Source organism: Chroicocephalus ridibundus, chromosome 15, assembly GCF_963924245.1.
Source record: "Chroicocephalus ridibundus chromosome 15, bChrRid1.1, whole genome shotgun sequence".
Lineage (NCBI taxonomy): Eukaryota > Metazoa > Chordata > Aves > Charadriiformes > Laridae > Chroicocephalus > Chroicocephalus ridibundus.
Genome location: NC_086298.1, coordinates 1,270,141 through 1,295,285, shown reverse-complemented (window position 1 = coordinate 1,295,285; position 25,145 = coordinate 1,270,141). Strand labels below are relative to the sequence as shown.

The 25,145-nt window shown below is 49.0% G+C and overlaps 1 protein-coding gene across 5 annotated transcripts in view; it reads left to right on the top strand.

The window, feature by feature from the left end:
• The window catches only part of ZNF618 (zinc finger protein 618), a 171,432-nt gene that overhangs the window by 134,991 nt on the left and 11,296 nt on the right, over positions 1–25,145 (top strand). For 3 of the 5 annotated variants that reach the window (XM_063352767.1, XM_063352766.1, XM_063352764.1), the window contains 4 exons: positions 585–773; positions 4,328–4,411; positions 5,524–5,580; positions 20,720–20,797. In XM_063352767.1, coding sequence (XP_063208837.1) covers positions 585–773; positions 4,328–4,411; positions 5,524–5,580; positions 20,720–20,797 — 408 coding nt within the window. The remainder of the gene's footprint in view (positions 1–584; positions 774–4,327; positions 4,412–5,523; positions 5,581–20,719; positions 20,798–25,145) is intronic. The other 2 variants (XM_063352768.1, XM_063352765.1) reach the window with 2 other exon arrangements.

Below are 25,145 nucleotides of genomic sequence, written 5' to 3'. Positions count from 1 at the left end.
CACACGTCGCCAGTCTAGAGATGGTGGCCAAAAGGCCTTTCCTGACTTGCAGGATGAGAACTCTGTCTCCTAATTCCCTTCCATTACCAACAGCCCCCTTTCCTTTGTGTTTGGTTAACGAAACAAGGAAGGTAGCTGGAGATCTCTAGGATTTATGCAAGGCTCAAGTAACAAAGATGTAAACTTTTCCCCGTTCAGAGCTCTGAGTATCATATTAGAAATTGCTCTCAAAATTCCAAGTCTTGCCTACATAGGAACGGAGGGCAGACATGCAGGTACACCCAGCCAGGCCATGGCAATCAAGTAGTACTCCTGGATGGATGGGGTGATTCCTGCTGGAGGAGGAATGGGTTGGTCACGTGGCAGTTAAAGGTGTGGAAGGGAACTAACAACTGCAAGAATCTGTCCCCTCGGGTGAGTGGGGAAACCAGTTTTGTTACATGGGATCGGTGGATCCACAGTCGCTGCAGGTCCCCATGCAAGGGATTCGTGAGCATGGCTGTTAGAAAGCAACCCTCCCAGAAGGCACACGGTCTGGGAGCTGACTGACTGTCCAGGCACTAGTTCTGAGTGTTCATATCCAGAGTTCTCTCGATCTCCACTCTTCGTGGCAGTGAAGACACAGGCGAGCCAATCCAGCAAAAAAACACCGGCTTCAATAAACCGATGTTCTACCCTCCTGCACCGCACCCCCTCCGGTGTCCCACCGGCATCCCAATCCCAGATGTTCCGCGCTCCAAATTCTGGATCCCCAGGAAGCAAGGCCATTACAGGTACCAATTGCCTTTCTACCATCAACTTTCTTAACTGCTTAGTGTCCAGTCCTGCCCTGGGTTGGCTCTTGACCCTTCCTGGACTCAGTCTGCTCCATCCATGACTGTCCCAGAAAAGCTACTCCCAGAAGCAGTAGAGCGGTTTAGATCCTTTGTCACGTTATAAATAAAAATTTAGATCAGCAGTAGGTCTTTATAACCTCTTCCCAGTGACAAGTTGGTTTTTTTAAGCATCGTGCTAACCATGAGGTACAAAAGACCCTGTTTCAAATCCTGGTGTCACAAACTGAGGGGAGCTTCCTGACAAGGATTGGCATCGTGGCTTGTCAGGTATGGGGATTTTTGTTCTGTTTGCAGCTTTGTTTGGCATTTTAGTGTTTGTTTCCCTCAAGGAGATGTTTTCAGGGCTGGGCCTGTGCCTGAGGAAATGAAATGGAGTGCAGGTGCTTTCACAGTGCTCCGCTCCTCATAGGAACCATTGAGAGAGAAGCTGGGCTCCAGCAGCAAAATTAATAGTACAGAACCATTACAGATGTGTTAGCAGACTCTCATTAAAGTAGATCCTCTCATAGTCCCCATTTCCTCCTTCCAAACAAGTTCAAACCTTAAAAAAAAAAAAAGGATTAAAAAAAAAAAGAAGGCAAAGAGCACTGAAAAATAACTATTAATAAATAGGATGTGAGACGTAGCGCTCACTTGTCCAGGCAGTGGGGAAGCAGTCACTTAAATCTGTGGGATTGATAGGTACATATTCCATCTCAGTACAGAAGAAGGGCTGGTTAATCAGCTGGTGTTTAAACGCCCCTGAAATGTCTGGCACAGACAGATGCCAAGTAGCAGAGGTGGCTGTGGTGGCTCTCCAGGCCACAGGATGCGGAACAGGGATGCTTTTTGTCGATGGCACACACGTCCGCAGCTACCAGATGTTGCAGTGAGTGACCTGTCTTCTTAGAGCTTTGGAGTCCTGAGCTGCCATATTGTTACTGCACCTCCTAAACATTTATGTAATTTAATTACTAATTTGAGGTCCATCCAGTTCAACCAACTCAGGAGTTAAAGCTGAAAAACCTTTTTCAGTATTTACTTAAACTTGCAACAACTTCTTCCAGTTTCATGTCTCTTCCAAAAGTGGAAAAACTGGGAGCCTTCCTGGGTCAGAGGCCAGATTCATCTGGGCAGTAACTGGGAGGTGCTTTTTGTAAAGGCACTTTCTTCCCGCCACTTCTCTAATCAAAACGTGTGTCAGTACTTTGGGTAAAAACTTCCAGTTGTTCTCTTCCTATATGGAGGAAGGAATCACAGGATGCTTGAGCCTGGTAGGTTGATCTTCAAGCATATTAGTCTGGGCGTCCTGCCCTGTCTATCTGGTGGTGTCATTTCCGGGGTGTATTTCAAGGCAGTGTCTTGTACAAATGCAATCTGAGCGGCTTCTTGAATTTCTGGTACAAACGCATTGACCATAACACCTATCAGGAAGACAGTCTCCAGAAGGGATGCCTTCCCAGTGCTGCGGTTAGAGGTGTTCCACGTGGGCCTGGATAATACCAGAGACGGTGGAGTCCCACTCCACTGACAGTGTTTGCACAGACGCTTAGTAGAGTGGCATTTAGTTTCTCTGTACAGGCGATGTTGCTTTGTGTGCAGAAGGTCAGGTATGAGCAGAGAGAGAGAGAGACAACTCGTGTCAACTGCCCTCTCCTGTGTGGAAGGGACACACACAGTAAGTCCATGGAGGTGCGTTAAACCATTTTTTTCTCATTGCCAGACTTGGTAAAAAAAAAAAAAAAAAAAAAAAGGATAGGAGATGAGGACAAAAAGGACAAAACTACCATGCAATTTTTTTCCAAACGTTTTTGGAGACCTCCAACTCACTTTCACTTGTGACATAAGCCAGGATTTGAACCTGGGTCTCGTGGGGGGGTGGGAGGGTTGGTTGGTCTAAACAATCCATGTCATCGTAGTCACTTTTTCCCACTGTGCCTTGAGGCCTCTCATTCCTATGATTTATCTATCAAGGGGGATGGACTAGCTGATGTCTCCAGTTCCTTTTCAGCCCTGTTTTATGTGATTCGCTTTTAACTGATTTGATTGCCAAGTTTTCCTGTTGTCTTGCATTTTAGAAAGAGTCAGGAATGTAGTAGATGACAGAGAATTTGAGAAGCCTGCTCAGGATCACTAAGGATTGGCTGGACCAGAATTCATGGGCTGGGAGCTTCATGCAGTTGAGGTCTTTTCCAGCCATATCAGACATGAAGCCCGTGTGTCTGAGCCCAGGCTTCGGCACGGCGAGGCTGTGAGGCTGCAGGGAGCTGCAGGAAAGTCATGACAGCAGTTCTCACCACTCCAGTGGTCCGCAGAAATACGTAATGAAACGATGATCTGATATCAATTCTCAACAGTCCCCGTCACTCCTGAAGGAAAGACTTCTTTCCCCCAGCTCCCTCCCTGTACAATTCGCACGCCACTGAGCCCAGCAGAGCCTTGCTAAACCATGTTCAGATGAGCCCATAGCGTGACAGTGGACTCCATGAATGAGTTCACGTGTGGTAAGAGTCTGGTATACAGCATAGACCATACACATTAGTTTGGCCAGTTCACCTTTCATTTTATTTATTTCTAGTTTATCCTTTGAGTCACTACAGCAAACACATTTGCCCCGATATTGCAAACCTAGCTGAAGTGAGATGAGACCTCACGCTATTTGTACTGTTGAACTTCTGCTAAGGGACACCAGCTTGAGAAAGTGGGGGGCACCTCAACTGTGCTGCACAGTGATGTTTGAGGACACTGCAGCTACTGCCAGGGTCAGGAACCACCTCTGGAGGTGGAGGAGTCTTCCCATTCCAGTTAGGAGATGGCCCTGTGCTGTTGCTGCAGCGTGTGAAGCAAGTGACCTGCCAAGAGCACGGGCTGGCAGCACGGCGTGGAGGAGCAGGGCCTGCCTGCTCGGCCCTGGGGAGGGGTAGGGTGGTGAGTTCACTGTTGGAAAGCACAGAGGACCAGAGGATGTACTGTAGCTTTTCCAGACATCATGGGCAAGCTCTGAGACAGTCCTTCAGTCCTCCTCTGGAACCTTCCAGGGAGGGTGTTTGAGAAGGGAATGCAGGTTACTGGCAAGCACGGGGACATCTGGCATAGTGCTTCTGTAGGTGACATTCTACATATTGTGGTGAGGACCTGGTCTCCTGTCACCTGGTCACCTGTGCTAGAGGCTTCAAGGGCTGCTTATTGTCTTAAGGAAGAGGAAGGTAAGGGTTGGGGTTTTTTTTCAGGGGAGGAAGCCATGATCCTTCTGGTTCAGTCAGGGCTGGTGTTTGTGGGCTCCCTAAGAGCCAATCCAGGCCACCTCAGCCAGAAGGTGTTCAAGAAAAATATCTACCCGTTATCCCTCAATGAATCTGGCCCATTTGCCTCCAAAATTAGGTTATTTGACCTTTCTGCTGTATTCAGGGCGTGCAATTAGGTAGTGCAGAAGCATGTTGTCTTGCTTTCTGTCTGTGTGGTTCTGCGTCCAGTATTGACCAGTCACCATCCCTGCTTTGTTCTCCACCCAGCAGAAAGTGCTTTCAGCAGGAGAGTGGAAGGCAAAGCGCAAAACAACTTTGAAGAAACAAACAGCAATTCTCAGAACTCCAGCGGTAAGTGTGTTCACTCCCTCCTGCTGTTGTTTACCATGTCCCTCTCCAGGGCAGGATTCAGATGTGGTCGGTGATGGTTTATATATTTGGGGTACCTTCTTTCTGCTTGCAGGCAGCTAGCCTTCCTGGGGTGGTGTCCTCTTCTCAGTCCTCCTCAGGTTCCTGGCCCTCCAGAGCCTGTAAATAATGTTGATGTTGGGATCCTGCTCCCGAGGTCTCCATACTTTAGCACAGATTTGTCGATGGGGAGCAAAGATGTAGAGAAAGGGGAATACGGATGGAGATGAAGCAGTGCTCGTTCTTTGTCTGTGCATCAATGAAGTCCTTGTGAAGCAAAGCTGTTCGCAACAAGCAAGAGGAGTTTGAGCACGATGAGTAGAACAGCACTTTGCATATTACAGTGATGCTAAATGTGGCAGTTTATTTACACATCGCTGTAGCTGTTTGTGAGTTTGCTACACGGAGGTAACAGCATATCAGATGTGATGAAGTGGGACCAGAGTACATGTGCTAGAAGGAATTCAGATTTACCCCACTTCCGGAGTTTCCTTTGAGTTTTAAGTCCAAGTGGTAGTAATTAAACAGAACCACTGGCTTAGGCAATTTTGTTTAGGTACACGGTTTATAGAGTTTTCTTCACAAGATTTTTATCTTGCCAATGTATCCCCCTGCCTTCAGGTGGGACACTGCCATTCTCTGATGCTCCCTAACTGGAGCATAACAGACGGACCAGTTGAAATGTAATTTCAGCATCTTGATGCAGAGATAAATAACATGCCAGCAGAAAAGGCTGGCCTCCCTCCATTCCCCATGCAAGAGTACCAAAACGTGTGGTGTTGCAATGCCGTTAGCTGGAATGGACAGGTAAGGGAAGGGATTTCTCCCTGGAGCGGGCTACACTGCCTCTGGGGGGGGGGTTATGGCTGCTGCTGAAGCAAATACGGGGCTTTGTGGAACCATGTTGAAAAGGAATTAAGTGATGTTGGAAAACCCACGTGGAGTAGCAGAGTGGGTGGTAGTGAATGGGAAAGAAGTTGTTTGTTACTAAAATACTGCGTATTATGTTTTGGGGAACAATCCTGTACTAATCGAAGCATTCACCACAATTACAGCTGTTCATTCGGGGACAGAAAAACCTAAAGAAAAGAGGTGTAAGCAGAACCCATCAGGTGAGCTTGTCTCTGTGTTTCAGGCGCTTGTACTCTTTAGTCCTGTTCCCCTTGGGTAGCAGCAGTCAGGAGTCCTCAGGTCTGTCTGCAGTCAGCCCAGCCAGGCTGTTAGACGTGACACAAAACCGCAGGTCACTGACTGCCAAGACTTACTAGCCTGACTTGCTGCTCTGAAAGTGGCCACTTGCCTCTCAGCAGGTCTGCTCCTCAGGTCTTGTCTTCTGTGGGCCGTAAGAGTGGTTTGTCTGAAGGGTTTCAAAGCCTTTAACTGCACGTCTTTAAATGCTGATACACCATTTGGGTTCCCGACTCCTCTGGGGCCCTTTGAAAGCAGCAGCCTTAGATTGTTCCTTTTTTATTCCTGTCAAGCCCTGTATAACCTACAGAGGAATGACAGAATCGTCTTCCTTCCTATCAAACAGCTCGTCTGTAAAGCCAAGAAAGCTGCAGGAGGGGAAGAGAACCCCCAGCACGGGAGGGGTCCAGGAACCACTGGCAGGAAGCACACACAAAAAGAGTGGCCGTATTGAATAGTCCGAGACTTTAGTTCTGCCTGAACTGCTGTTAAATACTGACCCATAGTTGCTGTGACGCATCTCACAGATTCTCCCTGCCATCTCCTTGTACCAGCTCACATCACACTCATCCTTCTGAATCTGTTTCTGTCTGAACTGCAGCTTTTAAAGGACATGAGTAAAAGCTCACAATAAAAATCAAAACAAAGCCAGAAATTCTTACAAATTGAGTAACGAGTTTTATGTGATTTGCTTGTCTTACTTCATTGTAAGATGTGTTTCTGTCTGCAACACATATATGGTCGGTTGATTTTAGTGGCTTAGTCTAGGGCCTGGCGGGCTGCAGGGTAGTTGCAAGGTGCTCACCTAAATTCTTTGTGTGAGCCAGGAAACCCGAGGAACTGGAGTGAGCTGCTCAGGACTGGTTTGAGGGGAGCTGGGCTCTGGTTGGAAGCAATTCTTTTCTGCGTTAGGCAGCTGACTCACTTCTCAAAGCCAGACTGGTGCATGGGGATGTATAAACTTCTTCCCGTTTCCCACTTGCCGTATCTATTCTGCATCCTCTTTTCGTCCTTAGCCTGCTTTCCCCCCTTGACTCCATCTTTGTGCTGCTTCCTGTGTGTCCCATTCAGCGCTCTCTTCCAGCTCTTGCACCAAGCCATTTCTTCTCTTTTATTTCTTCTTGTTCTCAGGAGTCGGTGTAAATGTTCTCATTGATAGCAGCCTGAGTGAGACTCACCAAGTCACGCTGTGAATGACACTGGTGATTAGAGAGGCCATGGAAATCTCTGCAGGCATCTCTGTGCTCGGGTGTCCAAGCAGAGCTCTCAGTAGCTTCCTTTTTGAAGAGCTGACGTGCTCTTCACCTCCCCGTTTTCCTTATTTCCATGGCTGTGTTTCTGTAGGTGGGACAAACTCTGCGCGGCTCCGTGTTCGGGTGTGTGATGTGAACTCTTGGGAGTAATTCTAGCATTGTCAGCTTGTCCTCTCTTGTGCTCCAGCCAGCAGATTTCACACAGGCAGGGGAGCAGCTGGTGATGATGTGGTTGAGAATGACACCAGGACGGACACTTCCGTCCTCCCCACTCCCATCTGCTGCTTATCACCCAACTCACCCTGCTGTAAAGAATAATTCCGAGGTTTGGGAGGTAAATGTAGGTCCCAGTTGAGCAGCCTGAGAGCTGTGAGGCTTGGCCTCATTGAATGCTTGATTCCCTGTGCCACTTGCTCTTTGTGGATGTGAGTTCAGTGCCACAAGCTCAGTTATAGTGATATCCAACAGAACAGCAGGATTTTTTTAAGCCAGCATATGGTACGTTATGCTCTTTCCCTGTGTCACCATCCCGACTTGCTGTGCCACAGACCGCTTCGTGTCTGGAGTGATGGGGAGGACCAGCAGAGCAGGAAGGTCAGCAACTAACCCACCTAAACTAGACTTGGGTACAGCGCTGTAGGGAGTCCTAAGTGGGAATAAGACAACTGGAAGGGAAAACGTTGGATTTCAGATGTCTCTTCCCTGTGCATAGCCCCAGTCCTTGCCATAGTGAATGCAGGTACCTGGTATCCTTATCTGAGTAACCTGGCATTTTACTGTCCATAGAACAGCAACAGTTCCTGTTCCGCATGGCAAACCCTGCTCTGGGGCTGCGTTTGAGTCCCTCTACCAGCAGAAAGTCCTTTTCTCAGCAGGGCACGATGGAGCCACAGAGGGGATGGAGAAGGACACCTCGCGACTGGGAGAGTGTCCTTTGTCTTAATAGGAAAGAATCTCCACAGCTCCTTAAACTTGCTTTTTGACGAAACCTGGGGGTTTCACAGTGCTTTAGAAATAGTATCTGCTAAAATATGCAGATTGCTTCCTGGTGTCACTTCTGGAGTGCAGGCAGCCAACGCAGAGGTCCCACGTCGCATGAAGCTTGTGATTATTCACTGCTGAAGTAAGCGAGGTCCAGAAAACAATGACATGCCCTGATCCCGAAAGGTGGAATTGGCGCATTGCAAGGCGTAAGCTGTTGATCAGCTGAGATGCTGTAAAACTGCTTTCAAGAAAACATTCCTTGGTGGTAGTCATTTTGCTGAGTCTTGATGTGTGCAGGATTTTTCTGTGCTAAATTCCAAAAAAATATTTGAAGGCCAAGCTTGTGAAATCCTTCTCTTGTAAAAGCTAGTGATTATCAGCCGGAGCGTGGGAAGAAAGAAGCCCCCGAAAGGGGCAAATATGTGGATTGTGTCCAATAGTGAAGGTTTGCTGCCTTCCTCTTGCAGCGTGTGCAGCTGGAGTTGGGGGAGAGCGTTGGGCTGGGACGCTGCAGGCTGGGCCCCGCGGTGGGGTGGGGTGGGGTGGCACCATGGGTGTGCTACTTCCCAAGCTTTTGGATCTCTCCCTTGTCTCACTTTTTGTCTGACTTCAGAAAACCGTCTCCAGCTTAGTGTTTGCAGCATATTCCAGCCTTGACCAGTTGTTTTGGACACTTATGGATGACTCCCAAGTAAAATGAAGAATTTGCGGTTACACCACCTGTAGGCCAAGAGGGATGAAGGAAATCGTGAGGCTTTAAGAAGAAAAAAAAAAACAAAGCAAAAAGGGGAAAAAAAAAGGTCTTTAGTTTAATACCTTAAAATACAGCCATCAAGGAAAAACACTAATTGAAATTGGCAGTATTTATTGATGTCTAAGCTTGCTAGATGTTATGAATGTGAAAGAGACAAAATTATGTAGGGAATTGGGAAATATTTTTAACTTTCAAGGTTGATTTTAGCTGTGTAAATATGTCTCAATTTCATCTGCTGCATTAGGTAACTATTACTGTCATAAGTTCCAGCGGAGCAAATTTTAGCATTTACAGTTTTTAAAATGTCAGTGCTTTTCATTCATATTTACACAGGGAAGCTTTTCTTTCCAGCAGCGTTTATTTCGGGCTGGGTGGAAGGGCAAGGGAAATAACTTCTTTTTTGAATCAGTTCGTGCCAAGCTGAGGTGAGATTGAGATGAAAAAAAAGTTAATTTCCTCCTTTCGATTTAGAAGTAAAAAATTTTGGAAAAGGCTGAGAAGTGCCAGTTCTGAAAATTTAAAGGACGTACATAGGACCAAATTTTAAACACACGCTTAGTGGGATTTTCAGATTTCCTGATCTTATATGCTGGATTTCTTTCTAGTGAATCAATTTTAAGTGCAAAACGTTTTTCAGTAGTGCGCTTTATTTTCCTATGTATGCGGCACACTCAAGATTTAGCTAGTGAAAATGTACACAAGCAGCATCCTACAGTACATGAGGGATCCTAATTCCCATCCAGTTGTAGCATGGAACTATTTCAAGCAGAAGGATAATGAGAAATGTCTCGTTTGCCACTTGCCACATAAACCCAGTGTTTTTAGCGTGTGTTAAACAGCGTAGTCTCTCAAACAGACACAGGCAGTATGAGCAGAACTAACCTTTAGTTTTATGGAAAGCAGCAAAAAGAGTGCAAATCAGCGTTAAACTTGTGATATAAATCTCTTCTGAAGCTTTGTTTGGTGGCGATGGGGGCAGACAGAATGTCTGCGTGAGCTCCCTGTGCAACTTGGGTTGCAGGAACAGGAGTTCAGTTCCTGCTCTTGCCCTTACGCTGCCAGGTCCCGAAGGGCACCCGCAGGGGAGGCCAGACTGGGACACCCGGCGGTGGCTGCTGCCAGGCTTCTGGGATGAAGCAAATTGCATCGTTGTGTTGAGACTGTCGTCGGCATTACTGTGTGTTCGTGAGACTTGAGTGGATGGATGGTCTCGCTACAGAGTAAGGACGTTCAGGTTCTCACACTGCCAGCTCATCCAGGAAAGCTGGTTTGCGCTGACGGTGCCAGTGTCATGGTGCACATATGGGAGGAGTCAGCTAGGGTGTGTTACAAACACTGAGATCTTCCTCCTGCTCTGTTGTTGGCCACACATTCTGCTCTTTCTCTGTAGTCCAGTGATCATGCAGCACATCCAAATCTGCTTGGATTTCTTCTGGGAAAACATGACTTTCAGGCTAGGACTTTTCATAGAGTCATCGAATGTGTTGGGTTGGAAGGGACCTCTAAAGGGCATCCAGTCCAACCGCCTGCAGTCAGCAGGGACATCTTCAACTAGATCAGGTCGCACAGAGCCTCATCCAGCCTGGCCTTGAATGTCTCCAGGGATGGGGCCTCCACCCCCTCTCTGGGCAACCTGGGCCAGTGTCTCACCACCCTCAGTGTAAACAACTTCTTCCTCATGGCTAATCTAAACCCACCCTGCTCCAGTTTAAACCATTGCCCCTCGTCCTATTGCTCCTATCGCTATTTTGGTGGGTGAATACAGCTTTAATGCTTGGTGCGTAATAATTCTTGATTGTTGATTACAGTCTGATGTTGGCACAGCCAGCTCCCTATGCCTCTGCCTCCTGGACCAAAGCACAAAATACAAATCTCATGCAACTGATTCATCTTTTGGTAAATCTCTTCTATTGGTTGGTTTTCAAACAGCACAAGCCTGGTGCTGCTGGGAGACCCAACCCTGATAATGATGGAGTTTGAGGAGTGAGGAAAGGGGGGAGGCTGTCATTATGTGAGCTCCCACGTTGTCATAGCTAAGCTTGGCCAGTAACGCTGACCAAGGGGCAACACAGTTGCACGTGCATAGAGATGCATTTTTCAAGGCAGCCTAAAAATGATGGCCCCAGATGAAGGTTTACCATCTGAGTGCGGTTCTCGCCTTTAGAAGAAGAGTAACACGGGGAGAGGCTCCAGTTAATAAAGTGTCACTTTGCTCTGTCGCATAAAGATGAGTTGCTGTGTCGACTGGGCATTTGCGTGGGACTGAGGTTTCCAGGAATGAACTGTTTGTTTCTGGTGCCACATTTATTTAAGTTGTTTCAGACTTGTCGTGTTGAAGGGGCAACTTGTGGACAGGAAGAAAGGTAGCCTGGTTAAAGTGACCACTCAGCAGCAAGTCTCTGTGGGTGAAATCCTGCCAATTGCTCGGGAGCTCTGGGACACCAAGAAGGACATTGAGGCAAGAGTGTGAGCAGTCAGCAAAATTGGGAACAAAGAGCAGTGGTACGAGGTGTGGATTGCAGCCTTCAAACGCAGATACTGGGCTGGGCTGGGGCTGGCCAGGACGTGGCAAAAAGGGTCACTGATAGATTGATGTATGGGGAGAAGAAGATGAACAACTGCTTCAGTTTTTCCAGGAGGATCTGTGGAGTGAAAGATTAACAAATCCCTAAGCAAGCCAAATTATCATTAATCATTCAAACTATGACACTTCTGTGACTCTTCTCTAAGTAGTTGGCTGTAGTGGAACTGATTGTGCTGAGGCAGGGACATTACAGTGCGTGGATACCAAAATGGCCCATAATATAAAGACCAGAAAAATCCCAACAGTCTTTCTTCACTTAAAATACCGCAGTAGCGATGTTTAGCGAGTGGCCTGAACTCCTGTTGCAGACTGACGGTGGTTTTCCCGTGTCTAGGAAGTCAAGCACAACGAGGAGACTACGTTAGCACTCCTGGCTGGAAAGCTGCCAGAGAGTGTGTTGAGAAGTCGTTGGGGTGTATTAAGCGGTGTGTGGCACTGCTACGTGCCTCTTCCAGATGAAGTTGACTTCCAGGGGGACGGTAAAATGCCGGGTTTTAGCCCTCAAAAGCTTACTTGCCTTTGGGGTGCTGAAAAAACCCTTTAAAGTCTGAAGCCATGGGATGATCCAGCGAGCATCCATGTGTTCACTGAATAAGTGCAGCGATTCCCAGAGCAGAGGCAGAGAGTACAAATACTGCAAGAATGGTACCCGGAGGAGCCTGCCCTGTTCAGCTGCTCGGTGGGACCAGATTGGGAACCTGTTTCGGTGAAGATCTTCCTCCAGATACAAACTTCATCAGCTGCAAACAGCGCTCTTAGTGCAGCGCTGGGTAATAGAAATGTGTTCAGCGATCAGCAGCGTTCGTATCCAGCTGGTGCCTTCCCTGCATTCCCTTTCCATAGCACTGTCTGTTCATGTATTTGCCAAGCATCATCCATGCCTTCATCTTCACTCCTTACTGGCTGGCCCTGGCAGCTGAAGCCCTCTTCAACAGCTCAGGTCCTCGTCACGGTGAAATATTTAGCACGAAGGCTCACTGTGCGTGAGCTGTGGTTAATGAGTTAAGTTTTCCTTCCAAGCAAACCAGTCCAGGTCTGACCGCCCTGAGAGCCTCGTTCACCGATGTGTCAGTTCATAACTTTGGACTTGGGACCGTTCTGTAAATGCCCTGAACTGATGAGTGACTATTTAACACTAATGGTTTCTTCCCCTCTTGCAGGGGTTTAACACTAAAGGACCTCACCTGAAAACTGTAGAAAACTGCAGAGGGTCTGAGGGGCTGAGAATCACCGCTTCTGCTCCAGCCCACCGCGGGGTGGATGCAGACGGCCCCTGGTTGACCAAGGGCTCGTTGAGCATCCGGGGTTTCCATTCCTTTCAGTCACACCTTAAAGAGGGGAAATCTGCAAGGTGTGTTCTCAGCCTGAAGTACGGAGCACTGCTTGGGAACTCTCTCCGTTGGCATACCATCCAGTGAGCCTGACACACCTTGGTTTTCTTTCCCATCTTCAGTTTGAGGAAGCTGCACAGTGAATCTGAGAATTTGTGTCTGGGCCCCAAAAAAAGCATTTGTAATGGGTGTCTTGCCCCCTTAGCTTTTCTTCTGCTGGCCCTCCCCACTTGACTGTTTCCATTACTATAGCATAAGGTGTATGTTAAAATCTCTGGACATTTCAAAATGGGAAGGAAAGACGCAGATTCCTAGCCATGAGAAACTTTGCAAGACACTGAGAGAGAAAATTCACAGCTGGACGTGTCATAATTTGCGGTAAACGGAGACCCCCATCCTGCCGCAGTTAAATCTGGAAGTGCGGAGTAAGGATAAGGATCAGTGAGCGGACAGGTGGAGCTGTGTAGCATGCAGCGGGGTCTCTGCCAGTCTCAATATTTAAATCTCTTTCTTTTTTGCAGAAACCGCAAGTCCCCTGATTTCAAATCCTTTCCCGCTTTTACAAAGTAAGTGTGATGGATGTCTGTGGTGCGCAAAGGCAGGGACTTCCACCCTGCAGCCGTGCTGGCCTGCCCTCTTAGGATTTTTCATGAATAAATGTTTTTCTATTGTGAGTCCAGGTGTCAGGAACAAAATGCCTCACTTCTGTGGCTCTGGTTTCTGATCTAAATCCAGCAGAAATCCTTCAGGGTGTTCCTGGGCAGTGTGTGGCTGCTAGACGATATAGACTCACTCACAGCCTTCTGGGAGTTAAGTTTTGTGAAATATGCCAGTAATAACGCGTTCTGAGAGACCAAGGTTTGAAGACTGGAAATTAATCCATGTTCAAGTTATATTTATGCTCAGGAAAACTTGTCTTTATGGCTCAGCTGACGGCGCGGCTTTGCAGAGACAGTTCCCTTTGGCTTGAGAGCCCAGATGAGAAATGGGAGCCCGGGCCATGGCGGTGAGCCGCAGGAGGGGAAGGAGAGCAGGTCTGGGATGGGTGGAAGCAGGTGGTCTCTGCTCAAGATTCTGCACTGGGTCCTCGATGCTTTTAGCTGGCAGATCTTCCTCCTTTGCCTTACAGTGTGGTTGGTTACTGCTTGGCTTGCGACTGGGTTTTAGGGGTGATAGTGTCTGCGCCAGCCTCCAGGACCACTGTCCCTTAGCGTAGGACAGCCCGGAGCGCGGCACCCTGAGCACGGCCACGGCGGCGGAGGGCGCTCGTTCTTTCTCCATTTTCAAATATGAGAGCTTGGTTCAGAACACGAGAGTTCGCCTCGGAAGAGAAATCCAGTTATTGCCAACAAATTTAACAACTGGGATGTATTCGGGACTCCCCTTTCTAAAGCATGCTTCCCAGCACCTTTTTATGTAGCACCTCTTTTGTTGTCCGAGATAGGTGGCAGTGACAGAAGTTCTGCTTTCAAGAAACTTCCACTTACTTTGGTGTGTGATGGCGTTTTTCTTGGAGACTGCTGCCGATTCTTCGGTTTGTGTCAAAGGTACGGGAAGATGCAGTTACACTGTTATTAAAGTTAAAGCCCACGGAAACATTGGGCGAAAACACTGAGAGGTTTCCCTCGCAGTTCTTCTGCATTTGTTTTTCATCAAAATGTGGATAGAAGTGTTGAAATGTGGGTCTTTTCTGTTGAGGCGAGAGCTGCCCGGGGGCCTGCTCCCTGCGCTGCCGTCAGTCGCTGAGCTGGCTGCTGCGTTCCACTCGCGCACAAGCAGCTCAGGGCGTTTTCTCTTGAAACTTTCTGTTAAAAGCTCTCAACTCGTGTTCCCTCCTGGCCTCAAACCAGGCTCTGCTATTTTCTCTGGCTTAGATGTGGCAATGAGACTTAACATGGGAATTAGAGTGATTTATTTAACCTAAGCACAAATGCTGTTTTACTCTGTCTTGGCTCATGCAGCCTGCTGCCTTACTCCGGAGCCTTGTTTGCTGGGTATGTATAAAGCACTAATAAAAGCGTCTAATAATAACCCTGGGGAAAGATGTTTTAAAATGTGTAACCAACTGTGAGTGTTAGTTCTGTGTGGCTCGAGACTGAAGAGGCTTCAGCAGCTGCTGGTGCTTTAGGGTTCTGTAAAGGTGTTTTCAGAGAGTACCTGGGCAGCCGGAAAGGGTGAGGTGATGGCGTGTCTCCCTCAGAGCGGAGAGGGACCTGCCTCGCAAAGGAGGTCGGTTTTTCTGGGGAAGGATGCTTTTGGGGAGAAGGAGCGCTTTGTGCTCAGCAGCCGGTGCACCACAGACAAACGTCTCTTATTTTCTGGGAGGAAAGCTCTTTGGTGCTGGATAAGGAGAACAAAGTGCCGGTGCTCGGGGGTGCTGCAGTGCCCGAGTTTCAGACAGGTCGCAGGAGGCTGTTAGAAGTGCCCTGGGATGGGTGTTTGCAGTTCCAATGGCACTTCTTGCTTGCGCGGATTTTCTTGTGCTCTCCACTACACAACCCTCTACGTTGAGGGAAGACTCCACTCAGGAGTCCGCTGAGATCGGCTGGCTGTACAGTAGCCCTTTTCTGCTGGCAGACAGAACCTGTTCAGAGTGGTTTCTTCCTTATTCCAAATTTTCGAGTATTTTGTCTCGGAATTGCTGTTCAGAGACGGGACCCTGGCTCAGCTGCTGGATTGGGGACAGTGTTGCCGTTCCAGGAACGGCCATCTCCAGGCGCCGGGGTCTGCTCCTCTGCATGGCAGGCAGCGGGGAGGAGCGACTGTGAGTGGAAGGGGACGGGCAGTGAGGAAGGAGGGATCAGAAGAGGAAGGAGGGACTGGAGGAGGAAGGAGATGGGAGAAGATGGTGGGTGGACAGAGCGGGGGAGCAGTGTAGGCCCTGTGCAGCCGGTTGCCTGTCATAACACTCCATGCTGTACCCTCTCCCCTTCTTCACCGATGCTGTGGGGACAGGTCTGGCCCACGCAACATGTGCCATTTCATGCACAGACTTTTTGCTGCCAAATTTAGGCTGCAGGATTGCAGAAGGCTTCTGAACGTACAGCACCAACATAGAGCCAGAGAGGTGGTGGGGCTAATGCGGCAGCCTGAACTCTCTGAGGGTCCAGTTGATGGTTTGTTATCCTTTTGTGAAGACTTAGAGCCTGTTTCCATCCCTTCCACAGCAAAGCCTCTTGCGTGCAGCTCAGCCCTGGGGCAGAAGATGGAGGATCGGAGATCCCTGCACAGCAGCATGTGTCAGGGGCCAGGCAGAGCCGTTTCCCTGTTGCTGCACAGGCTCTCCAGCTTTTCCTGCTACTGCAGGGAAGGGCGTCGTAGCTGCGGCTGAATATGAGCCCATGGGAGAGCTCAGGATGTATCCCAAGGCCTGCAGAACATGCAGCGTCTCTGACTGCTGCCCCCGCGTCACGGCCGTGGTCTTGGCTATGTGAAAAGCTTGCTTTCTGGAGGTGGGTAGAGGAAGAGCCTGGCATTTCATCTTCTGAGATGTTTAGCGAAGTGTGAGAATGCTGGGCTACAGGTTTGGAGTTGAACGTTGCAGGATTTTAATGGCTTACTTGTTAGTGTGAAGTTTTTGTATAGGATGCACTGGTGGCAGTCAGTAACAGAGGCCACAGTCTGCGCCGTGCAAACGGCAGGACCTTGTGCCTAGGTCCCAGCCTGGCCAACACAGCAAGAGCAGCCACAGCTCGGGAGTTCAGCCCGTAACGGGGGAGTACTCTGAAGGCAGCCTGGGTGAGAGCTCTCTGCCTGGCTCCTGCCACCTTTCGTGGCTGCGTAAGGTGAGCTTTGGGCTGTTTTCACACCCTCCCTTCCCATCACCCAGCTGCTTTAGGTTGAGCAGTGGTGACTAGGAGTGAGCTGTGGCAACAAGGAGAGGAAGGGAAAGCTTCTCATGCAGCCTGGTGAGTTAATCCTCCACTCCCTTGAGATACAAGTGTGAAGGAAGGTTGTCCACTCCCTTGAGATACAAGTGTGAAGGAAGGTTGTGCGAGTGCTGCATCCCTGAATGCCCACTGGGAATTGGTGGGGTCTTGGGATGATGTAGCCCACGTCCTGCACTAGCCCAGGAGGCCTCGGGGCTCTGGGAGCTGTGGTTATGGCGTGAACTGGAGTCCCACCCGCAGCCTGAGCAAGCCAAATACCCAGCAAGAGACCTGCTGGCACCGGCGTGTCTTTAGCATCTGCCCAGGGCAATGCGAGTAGCGGAAGCTTGGGGAAAGCAGAGCACCCTCCTCCCCAGCCCACGCCAAGGGAGCAGGGCTGGAAAGTTCACAGCACCTGGCATTGCCAAGAGGCCCGTGCGCCCAAGAGAGAGCCAGGAGCCTGTCTGAGGACGGGAGGTAAATGGCTGGTTTTTTCTCATTGAAAGGGGATCCTGTTGCTCCTGCCACAACTCCCACCCCCTCAGATGGGGAGCAGCAAGAGGAATTGGTTCCTGAGAAGCAGTGAAGGGCTTGAGGAGGTGAGGGAGGTTTCCAGCAGCGTGACACAGACTGTCTGGGCAGTCCTGCCGCAGGTCGGCAGTCTCTGAGCCATTTCTGGGCCGTTTCTGAGCTGACTGCGCAGCCGCTCGTCCTGTTCGCTCGTACATACAAGGCCTGTCGTGACCACCCAAAACAAATGGGGCTGTTGGGGAGCACAGATGGTCTCAGGGGGTTGGTGCAGGCAGCACAAATGGGTCCCGGATTTCCTTGTACCACCACCAGCAAAGCCGAGAGGGAAAGGAGGCGTTCGTTGATTGAAGCAGAGAAGTTTCGACAACTTTTCCAGTTAACTGTACCTTTAAGTTGCAAGGAGAAGTCAAAGGGAGGGGGAATTCATTCACTGTGTGAACCAGCCCAGATGAGCAGTTCGTTTCCAGCGGTGGCTTTTGCCTGGTTTCAGGTAGAGATTGCCTCTTTCTTCTCTCCACCGTCCAGATCCCTCTCCCTCTTCTAGCACTGACACATCCCACCCTCCTGCCACCAGCCTGACTGTTCCCAGCTCTCTGCGCCGTGGAGCAAAAGGGAATCTGAGAAGTATGAGGGTTGAGAACGCCCTGGGAAATAAAGCGAATTCTGTCATTCCCACTGGGATTCTGCATGTTCTCCCAAGCATCCCTTCCCTCTTTCCTGGGAAAGATTTTTGAATTGTTGGATGAATTTAAATTTTATCCCTGGTTTTTAACTGGATTCGTTTTGTTTGTGGCAAACTGTAGATTTCTATGACTTTTTGTCTCAAAAGTATTTAGAAAATGTTTCGGCATTTTCAGAATGTGAAATCAGTTTTTGAAAGGAGACAATGGTTTTGTTTCCAGAGGTGGACGTTTCTGTGGTAGAACAGAAGGCGACGCTTTTGGAAATGGGATGAAAATCAACAAGGTATTTTCTGAGAAGAATCAGAAATGAGAGACCTTTCAGAGTCACTGAGTGCACAGTATGCTGCTGAGGCAGAGGGAGGAACTTGAGATGAACTGTGGAGACCTTGGTGGTCACTGCATGATGGATGGAGATGGGAAGGACACAGAAGAGACTGGTCAGCAGTGGAGTCAGGCAAGGGGAGAGCTAGAAGAAAGACAACACAGGTTTATGGTGATAAAATAGCTGAGAATATAACAGGAGGAAGGTAAAGCAGCTCAGTGAGACAAAATAAGCTGAGAAGGAAATAAGAGGATGTAGTGAAACAAGAGAGAAAATGAAGGTGAGAAATGTGGTGCTTGGAGGGTGCTGGGTGTACGTGGGTGATTTGCTTCCCAGTGAGGCTCCCTGTAACTGAGCTTAGGGGAAGAATTGTTCTGGTGGCCACTCGGAAACCTGCTTCTAGGGGAGCTGTGGAGTTCGTGGACTTGTCTGGGAGCAGAGGAGAGTCCTTGGACTGCAGCAGTGAAGGATGGATTGCTCCACCACTGTTGTTTCTGGTCAAGGTTACTACAGGCAGAGATGGCAGAAGGGAATGCATGTGCATGCTCATGGTGAAACAGCACATGGAAACCTGGAAGTGTCCCAGAGAACCATGGTGTGGCACCTCTACATTTCAGACTTTCTGAAGCACCCGAGGTGTACAGGACTTTCTGTTCTCCCAGCTCTTGTTGTAGGGGAAGGGTCTCCAGCAAAGCAATGGGGCAAAGAACGGAGGTGGTGGCTTTGTTGGCTGCCCTGGCTGCAGCACTGCAGCTCTTCTGACCCTGCCAGGAACCTGTCAGCAGCCTTCAGCAGGCTCTTTGAAGTGAGACTTCTTTCATTAAATTAATCAAATGTTAATTTTGACACTTGAAGCGGGGGAGTCAACCCACTTAGTTTGAGACGTTTCCATCCGAGCAGCCCAGGCTCCATAAGCAGCAGAGGCAAGTAGGTGCATCTGTAACACAAGTCATCTGACATTGAAATATGCATCTAAGGGGGATGGTTTGCACACGTGTGGGGTCGTCTCCTCTCTGATAATTATAAAAGAAGTCTAAACAATGAGATTACGTTGTACCTCTTGTGGCATTTTACCACAACTGACTATTTCACGACTGATGATTTCAGCAGAAACAGCCTAATTCCCCTGTCCTGAAATTCCTAAGGGTGACACTCAGCTGCCAAAGTCTTCCCTTTTTCTCACAAGCACAGTTACTTAAGTACAGCATTTACAAACTTCCTCACTCCAGCACAACACAGGAGTAGCATCACCAGAAAATACAGTAAGGTAAATAAAGCACTGAGCACAGCTCCTCCAGGTGGGGCTGGCTCCATCGTTTCAGAGGGCTGTAGGTTCTGGGAAGGGCACAGCAGGGTGTTTAACCTTCGGCATAGAAGTCTAGCGTATACAAACCGTTCCTGGTCTCTTTTATGTTTTTTCCTCGCAGCCTTCTGTAGCCTTCTGATGAATTCTGGGTTTTGCTACCTGAGACAGACTTCTTGCAGATTATAGCCGAGTCAGGCTTGCGCTTTCCTGTGTTTTGGTTCTTCCGTCCTGGATGCTGGTGCTTTTGCTTATTCATTGATACAGAATATGTTTTTCCCTTGGAACATAGATACAGATTTCTGGTGTGTATATAGACCTTGCTCTGTGTGTGTGCCAGGCATTCAGATGCAAAGTTGTGTATATGCCAAACGCTTGCATTCGTCCATTCTGCTGTTAGGAAAGAGAATGCCACAGTCTCGGTGGTGGCAGTGTGCTGGTCTGTCTGGAGGTATAGAACCGAGCTGCAATGTTAACGTAGTTCAGCCACTGTAGTTGGATATTACATCTGTCAACTAATGCGCTCAACTAAATCTGTTTAAACGAGCAACTGCAAACATTTGCTATTAGGTTAATTCAGTGGAAAAAATGCACCTTCAACATACTTGTTAGAACAGAACGAAACGTGTCTTTTGGCTCGCGAGGGAGCTCTGCGCCCAGCTCTTTCCTGACTCCGGCTCATCCATATTACTCTGGCAACACAGCTCTCCTGCTCTGCTCTCGGCCTTCTGGCACAGCTCTGATTCCTGTGCTTCTTCCCCTCCGCCTCTGCTTACCCCGGCGACTTGCTGCCGCCGAGCCCAGTGGCACCCACCATTCCCCAGTCTTGCTGCACTTGTTGACAGCCACAAAAGCCCCCACGCTGAGCTCCCCCGTGGCACTTCTCCATGCCCCAGCTTCTGAGCAACAGGATTTTTCACAACCTGGTGCTCGTCTTAGTGAGGAAAGGCAGCAGAGACTGCAATTTGTCAGAACTGGATATAAAATGAATTCACCGTGCTTTACTTTCCAGGCTTAAAAAGAACAAGGGCATGCTTAAAACAGCCTGCAGCAGGCAGGAGCTGGCAAACCCCAGTCAGTGTGCAGCCTCGCAAATCTTTGTGCCGCTTCACTGAGATCCTCCACCCACACACCCCGCAGGTGCTTTACTTTAGTGCCCGAGCTGTCCCTCTGCCATCCCGGGCCTTCTCGTGGCAGTAAAGCGAAGTACGTGGAAAAACGCCCGACCCCAGCCCAGGAAGCAGTGACGTGCCCCAGCGCTTTCCCGGATCCCAGCCCGAGCCCTGCGGGTTCGGTTCTCGGGAGCCGCTGTGACGTGCACACGTGGGCTGAGGGGACAAGGGCCGGGCCCTAAGGCGCTGCCCCGCTACTGTACGAACTGAAGTATGCACGTGTGCTGCTTCCCTGCATACTCTGTATAATTCTTCTGAACTGATTTCTCCCAAACAGAGCCTTACACCTGTGGAGCTTGTGGAATCCAGTTCCAGTTTTATAACAATCTCCTGGAGCACATGCAGTCCCATGCAGGTAAGCTGGGCACTTCGACTCGCTTAAAGCGGAGAATTAAATTCTGCGCTGATGCCTGACGTTGACCCCGTTGTGTGTCAATAGAGCTTTTTGTGCTCACGGTTTCCAAAGCCCCAGTAATTTCACCTGCAGCAAAACAGACACTCAAAGGCTGGAGCACACAGCAGCGGCTGCAGCAATGCGAGCCTCAGCTGTGTCCCAAATAGCGCTCCTTGCCCTAGGAAGGGAGGAAACGTGCCGTGCACAGAGCACGTCGAGCTCCTCATTCCCTTTATCCAGAGTAATCTAGGGAATGCTCATGGCGTAAGCATTAATGGGTCGCTCCTACAGCAGATGGAATCCCTCCTGCAGGAAGGGGAGTTCTCGCTGAAGCAGAGGAAGCAGCAGCGCTTGCAGGGCAGCAGGGCCTTCGCCCACACGGGTCTTTTTCTGTGCTCCTGTCTCCTGGAGTTCTGCAGAGGACTGAAATGTGTTCTCAGGAGAAGAATTCGCTATTTCAGCAGTTCTGTTCGTTTCCTTCTCAGCTCTCTTCAAAAGAAAACTCTGAGGAGTGGCTCCACTACTTTGTTTCTAAGCCACTTTTTTGGTCTTCTATCTCAATACATAAAAGACAATTCTAAAATTTCAAAGCCAAAGTTGTTTCAAAGGCAGCGTTCAGAATATTAAAACAAGTAAAAACAGGGTTTTTTTTTTACATTGGCAGAATTTTTTTCTTTTCTTCCTCTTGAATGAAAATTCAAGTGAGTTAACACAGGTTTACAAATTAACTCGCCTTTGACAGACCTGTGTTCTCCGACAGACGGCGGCTCTGTGGAGATACACGTTCAGTATCCGCATTTGCCCTCACTTTACAGGTAAGACCTGAGCAGAGTGGCACGGAAGGACAAGTGGCTTGAGGAAAAGCGTAGTTTCTAGTCTTTAACAGTGCAATTCTCATCAAAGTTCTTACCTTGTTCTGTGTTTTAATTTTGGTCCTAATTTTAATGAGCGTCCCTTGAGTTCTGCGTGGTTCCTCGGTTCCAGTCCAGTTCTTAGTGGTGAATCTTAGTGTAGGCTTTGCGTGTTGTTCAGCAGCTGCTTTATTTATCATCTTTGTAATGTTACGAAGAGACATTTAGGGTGATTTGGTATGAGATGGTATGAGTTTTGTGGATGTTATTCTCTGTTAGAGTGTAAGCTGGTTAATGTGGAGTAAGTGGACTTCACGGCACACCGAGGAGCGGTGCAGCTCCGCTGGGGGCAGCGGCTGCTGTCACTCCGCGGTGTTGGGGCCTGTTCTTGCTGTCTGTCGATGGCGGTTTCTGCTTCCCTCCAAGCCACGTCCCGACCATCCTGTTCCTTCTTCTGGTCTCTCATGCTGAAATGCAGCATTTTGAGTTACAGCTCTTGGTGACGCTGAGTAGAGGAGCTGCAAAGGAGGGCCCAAGGTTAAGGTGTCAGAGGAGGGGAATGGCAATTCACTGGCACGATGTGAGCTGTTGAAAATTTTAAGCTAGTGCTGTCTGCAGCTTCTTCCTTCTCTCTTCTTTACAAATGACCCGTGGCCTCTGGGCTTGTTCACCTGAGTTACTTTGGACACAGAACAGGGCTGGAGGGAGCAGGTATCTGTGATCCAACTCATGTAATGTCAGCAGAGATACATTAAAGGGTAAGTCCGCTCTCCCCAGTTGAGGATTACTCCTGTTAAACTCTATTTTCTCATCTCTCCCTGCTGTTTGTAAGTCCCTGTCTTCTGCTTGGCTGCCTCTTCCCGAATGTCTCACGCATAGGACTGTGTCCAGGATCACCTCTGCTGGAATTAGAGAGTATTTCATGAGTAACCTTGTCTTTGAGTTTTAAGGCTACTAAGTTTTGTCGCTGCTTATGTTGGAACTGTGAATGAAGCAGTAAAAAAAAAAACAAAACAAAAAAGTAATCCTTAGTTATCCAAGTTTACTTGGAAACTCAACTTTGTTAAGGTACAAGTAACGGTGACAGCAAGCTTGTCCACGTCTTCTTTGAATGCGTTCTCCAGGTGTCACCGAGGCTGCCCCAAAGCTGTGGCCTCTCTTTGCGTGGCTCTTGCCACTCCTTTCCTTGTGCCTCTTCCTCTGGAGGGAGCAGCAGCCGTTCCTCCAGATGTGTGCAGCTGGGGGCGAGCGGCGCGGTATTTGCTGCTGTGGGGTGAGGGCAAAACAAAATGCAGAGGTGTGAAAGCTACAGCCAGCGTCGGTGGGTGTCCGGTTCTGGATGTTGTGCTTCAGCAGAGCAGCTGCGGAGATTACACAGGGCTTGCAGTTGCCCTCGTCACAGTTTGTTGCCTGTCGGAGCTTGGGAATTTCCATATCCAAGAAAGCAGCATTGGCACAACATCTCCGAAGTCTGAGAGTGCAGAGACCCTTGCGGTAGTCAGCAGGACTGGTGACATGGGATCCACATACCGAGGGCACTGGCACAGTAGTGGTTTATACCAGTCCATATGCCTGGCTCAAGGAACGTTTCACTATGGGGATGCAGAGATACAAGAAGCCCATATGGGTTAAATACACCCTCAGTTCATGTGTTCAGGGGTCCAGTTTGGCCTATCAGGTCTGATGCAAGGAGCAAATCTCTTCCAACTAAACATGGTGCATGCACTGAGCCCCTCTCGCGAGTGACTGAGGACAGGGAACATGCTCCTGGCCTCAAGGAGCAAAAGCAGGGACATACTGGCTCTTGAGTCATTCAGAGGGCTGAGCCTGTAGGCTAGAAGGTAGTAAGGAGAGATTATAGCTCCATAAAGCAGCTACACAATGAGAAGAAGCAATTAGAATGTAAATTGGATGCCGAGAGGCCGAAATAGAACGGCAGAACACCAGGCAAAGGAATTTGTTCTGTAATTACACTGTACAATATACAGCTTTGACTCCCTTTAGAGTACTTTGTTCAGGTCGAGTGCTACCATATAATGCCCTTCCTACAATCTAGAGCTGAAAAAATGAAAGGACGACTAGGCTGAACCTGGATTAAAGGATTGAAGGCGTGAAGAGGAGTTAAAGAACCATGATCTGTGTAGTTCACAGACTGCCTGATAAGGAAGATGAGGCTGAAATGCACAAATCTCATTAATGCCCTATTGGACGCTGGCAGATATTTGTACATAATAAATCCCCTATTATTATGAAGTAAAGTGTTGGGGGGAGGAAAAATAGAGAGTTTCTCCTGCGCCACACGCCTCACCAAGACAGGGAAGGCCTGAACCATGAACAAAGTTAGTAGGCAACATCCAGCATTTTCCTTTGCCTGCCCACAGATGTTTGGAGTTGAGGACGCTGGTGGCGTTAGCTCAAGAGCAGTTAGTCTGGGCAAATGCTGGGGGAAAAGTGATGTGTTATATCTGATATCTGGCATTCACTGGAGCACCTCCTGCTCTTCCCATCTCTTCCACACCTGCAAAGACCGACATCTGACCACAGTCCTGAGCACGGCAATGCCACCAAGTACCAGCCCCAACCAGTGAATTCCCTGGGCACATACTTGAGCCAGTCCCAGTCTGCCCTGGTTCTGCCATATCCTGGATTACTCTGAGGTATTGATCTGGTCCGTGGCCAGTGCAGTGCTCAGACCTAATAATAATAACTGTGCGGTCCGTGGCTGTTCATCAGCAAGGTTTGAGGTTTGTGGATGCCCCAGCAGTTAACATCCAGCGCTCCTTAAATTCGAGAGGACTTGCTTGTAAGGAAGAGAGCGCTGAAGTTTCATCACATCGTTGCTTGTCTCTAGATCCTTGCTGGTCTCCCTTCTCTCCCAGGTCATGGCCGCTCCTGAAAGAGAGCAACTTTGCCCCCTCCTGCTTGTTCTGATGGGCAGCCCACTGCTCTGCCCAGCACCGGATCAGCCTGGGCTGCAGAGCAAAGCGCCTGTGTGTGCCTTCAGAAGGCATTCCTCTAATTGGTGCTCTGCTGGCTGGTGCGCTGGGGCAGGATTCATTTCGCTGCAGGCTGGTGTGCCTAGGCTATAGATATTGGCACCTGAGCTGGTCAGCTCGGACTCGCTTTATAATCAGTGGAGATGAAGTCGTTGACTCCAGGTGAGTTCAGAGCATGATGGATCTTATACTACAAGAGACATCTAGTTCTGCTTGGGTGACTGAATCGCACTCTTAAGCCTGTTTTGCACCACTGAGTGTAAAAGGAGCGTCAGGGAGCCACTTTGAAGAGAGCGGTGTCTAATGGAGGTGTCCAAAATTAGGTGAGATGAGTCCAACTGTGATGAGTAAAGGACCTGCTTTGTCTTCTTTGGTTTTAATTCCATCCTTCTGTTCTGCCTGGTCATCAGTCTCTCCATCTTTCTCTTCCGTCGTCCACCTCTCTTCATTGTGCACTTTATT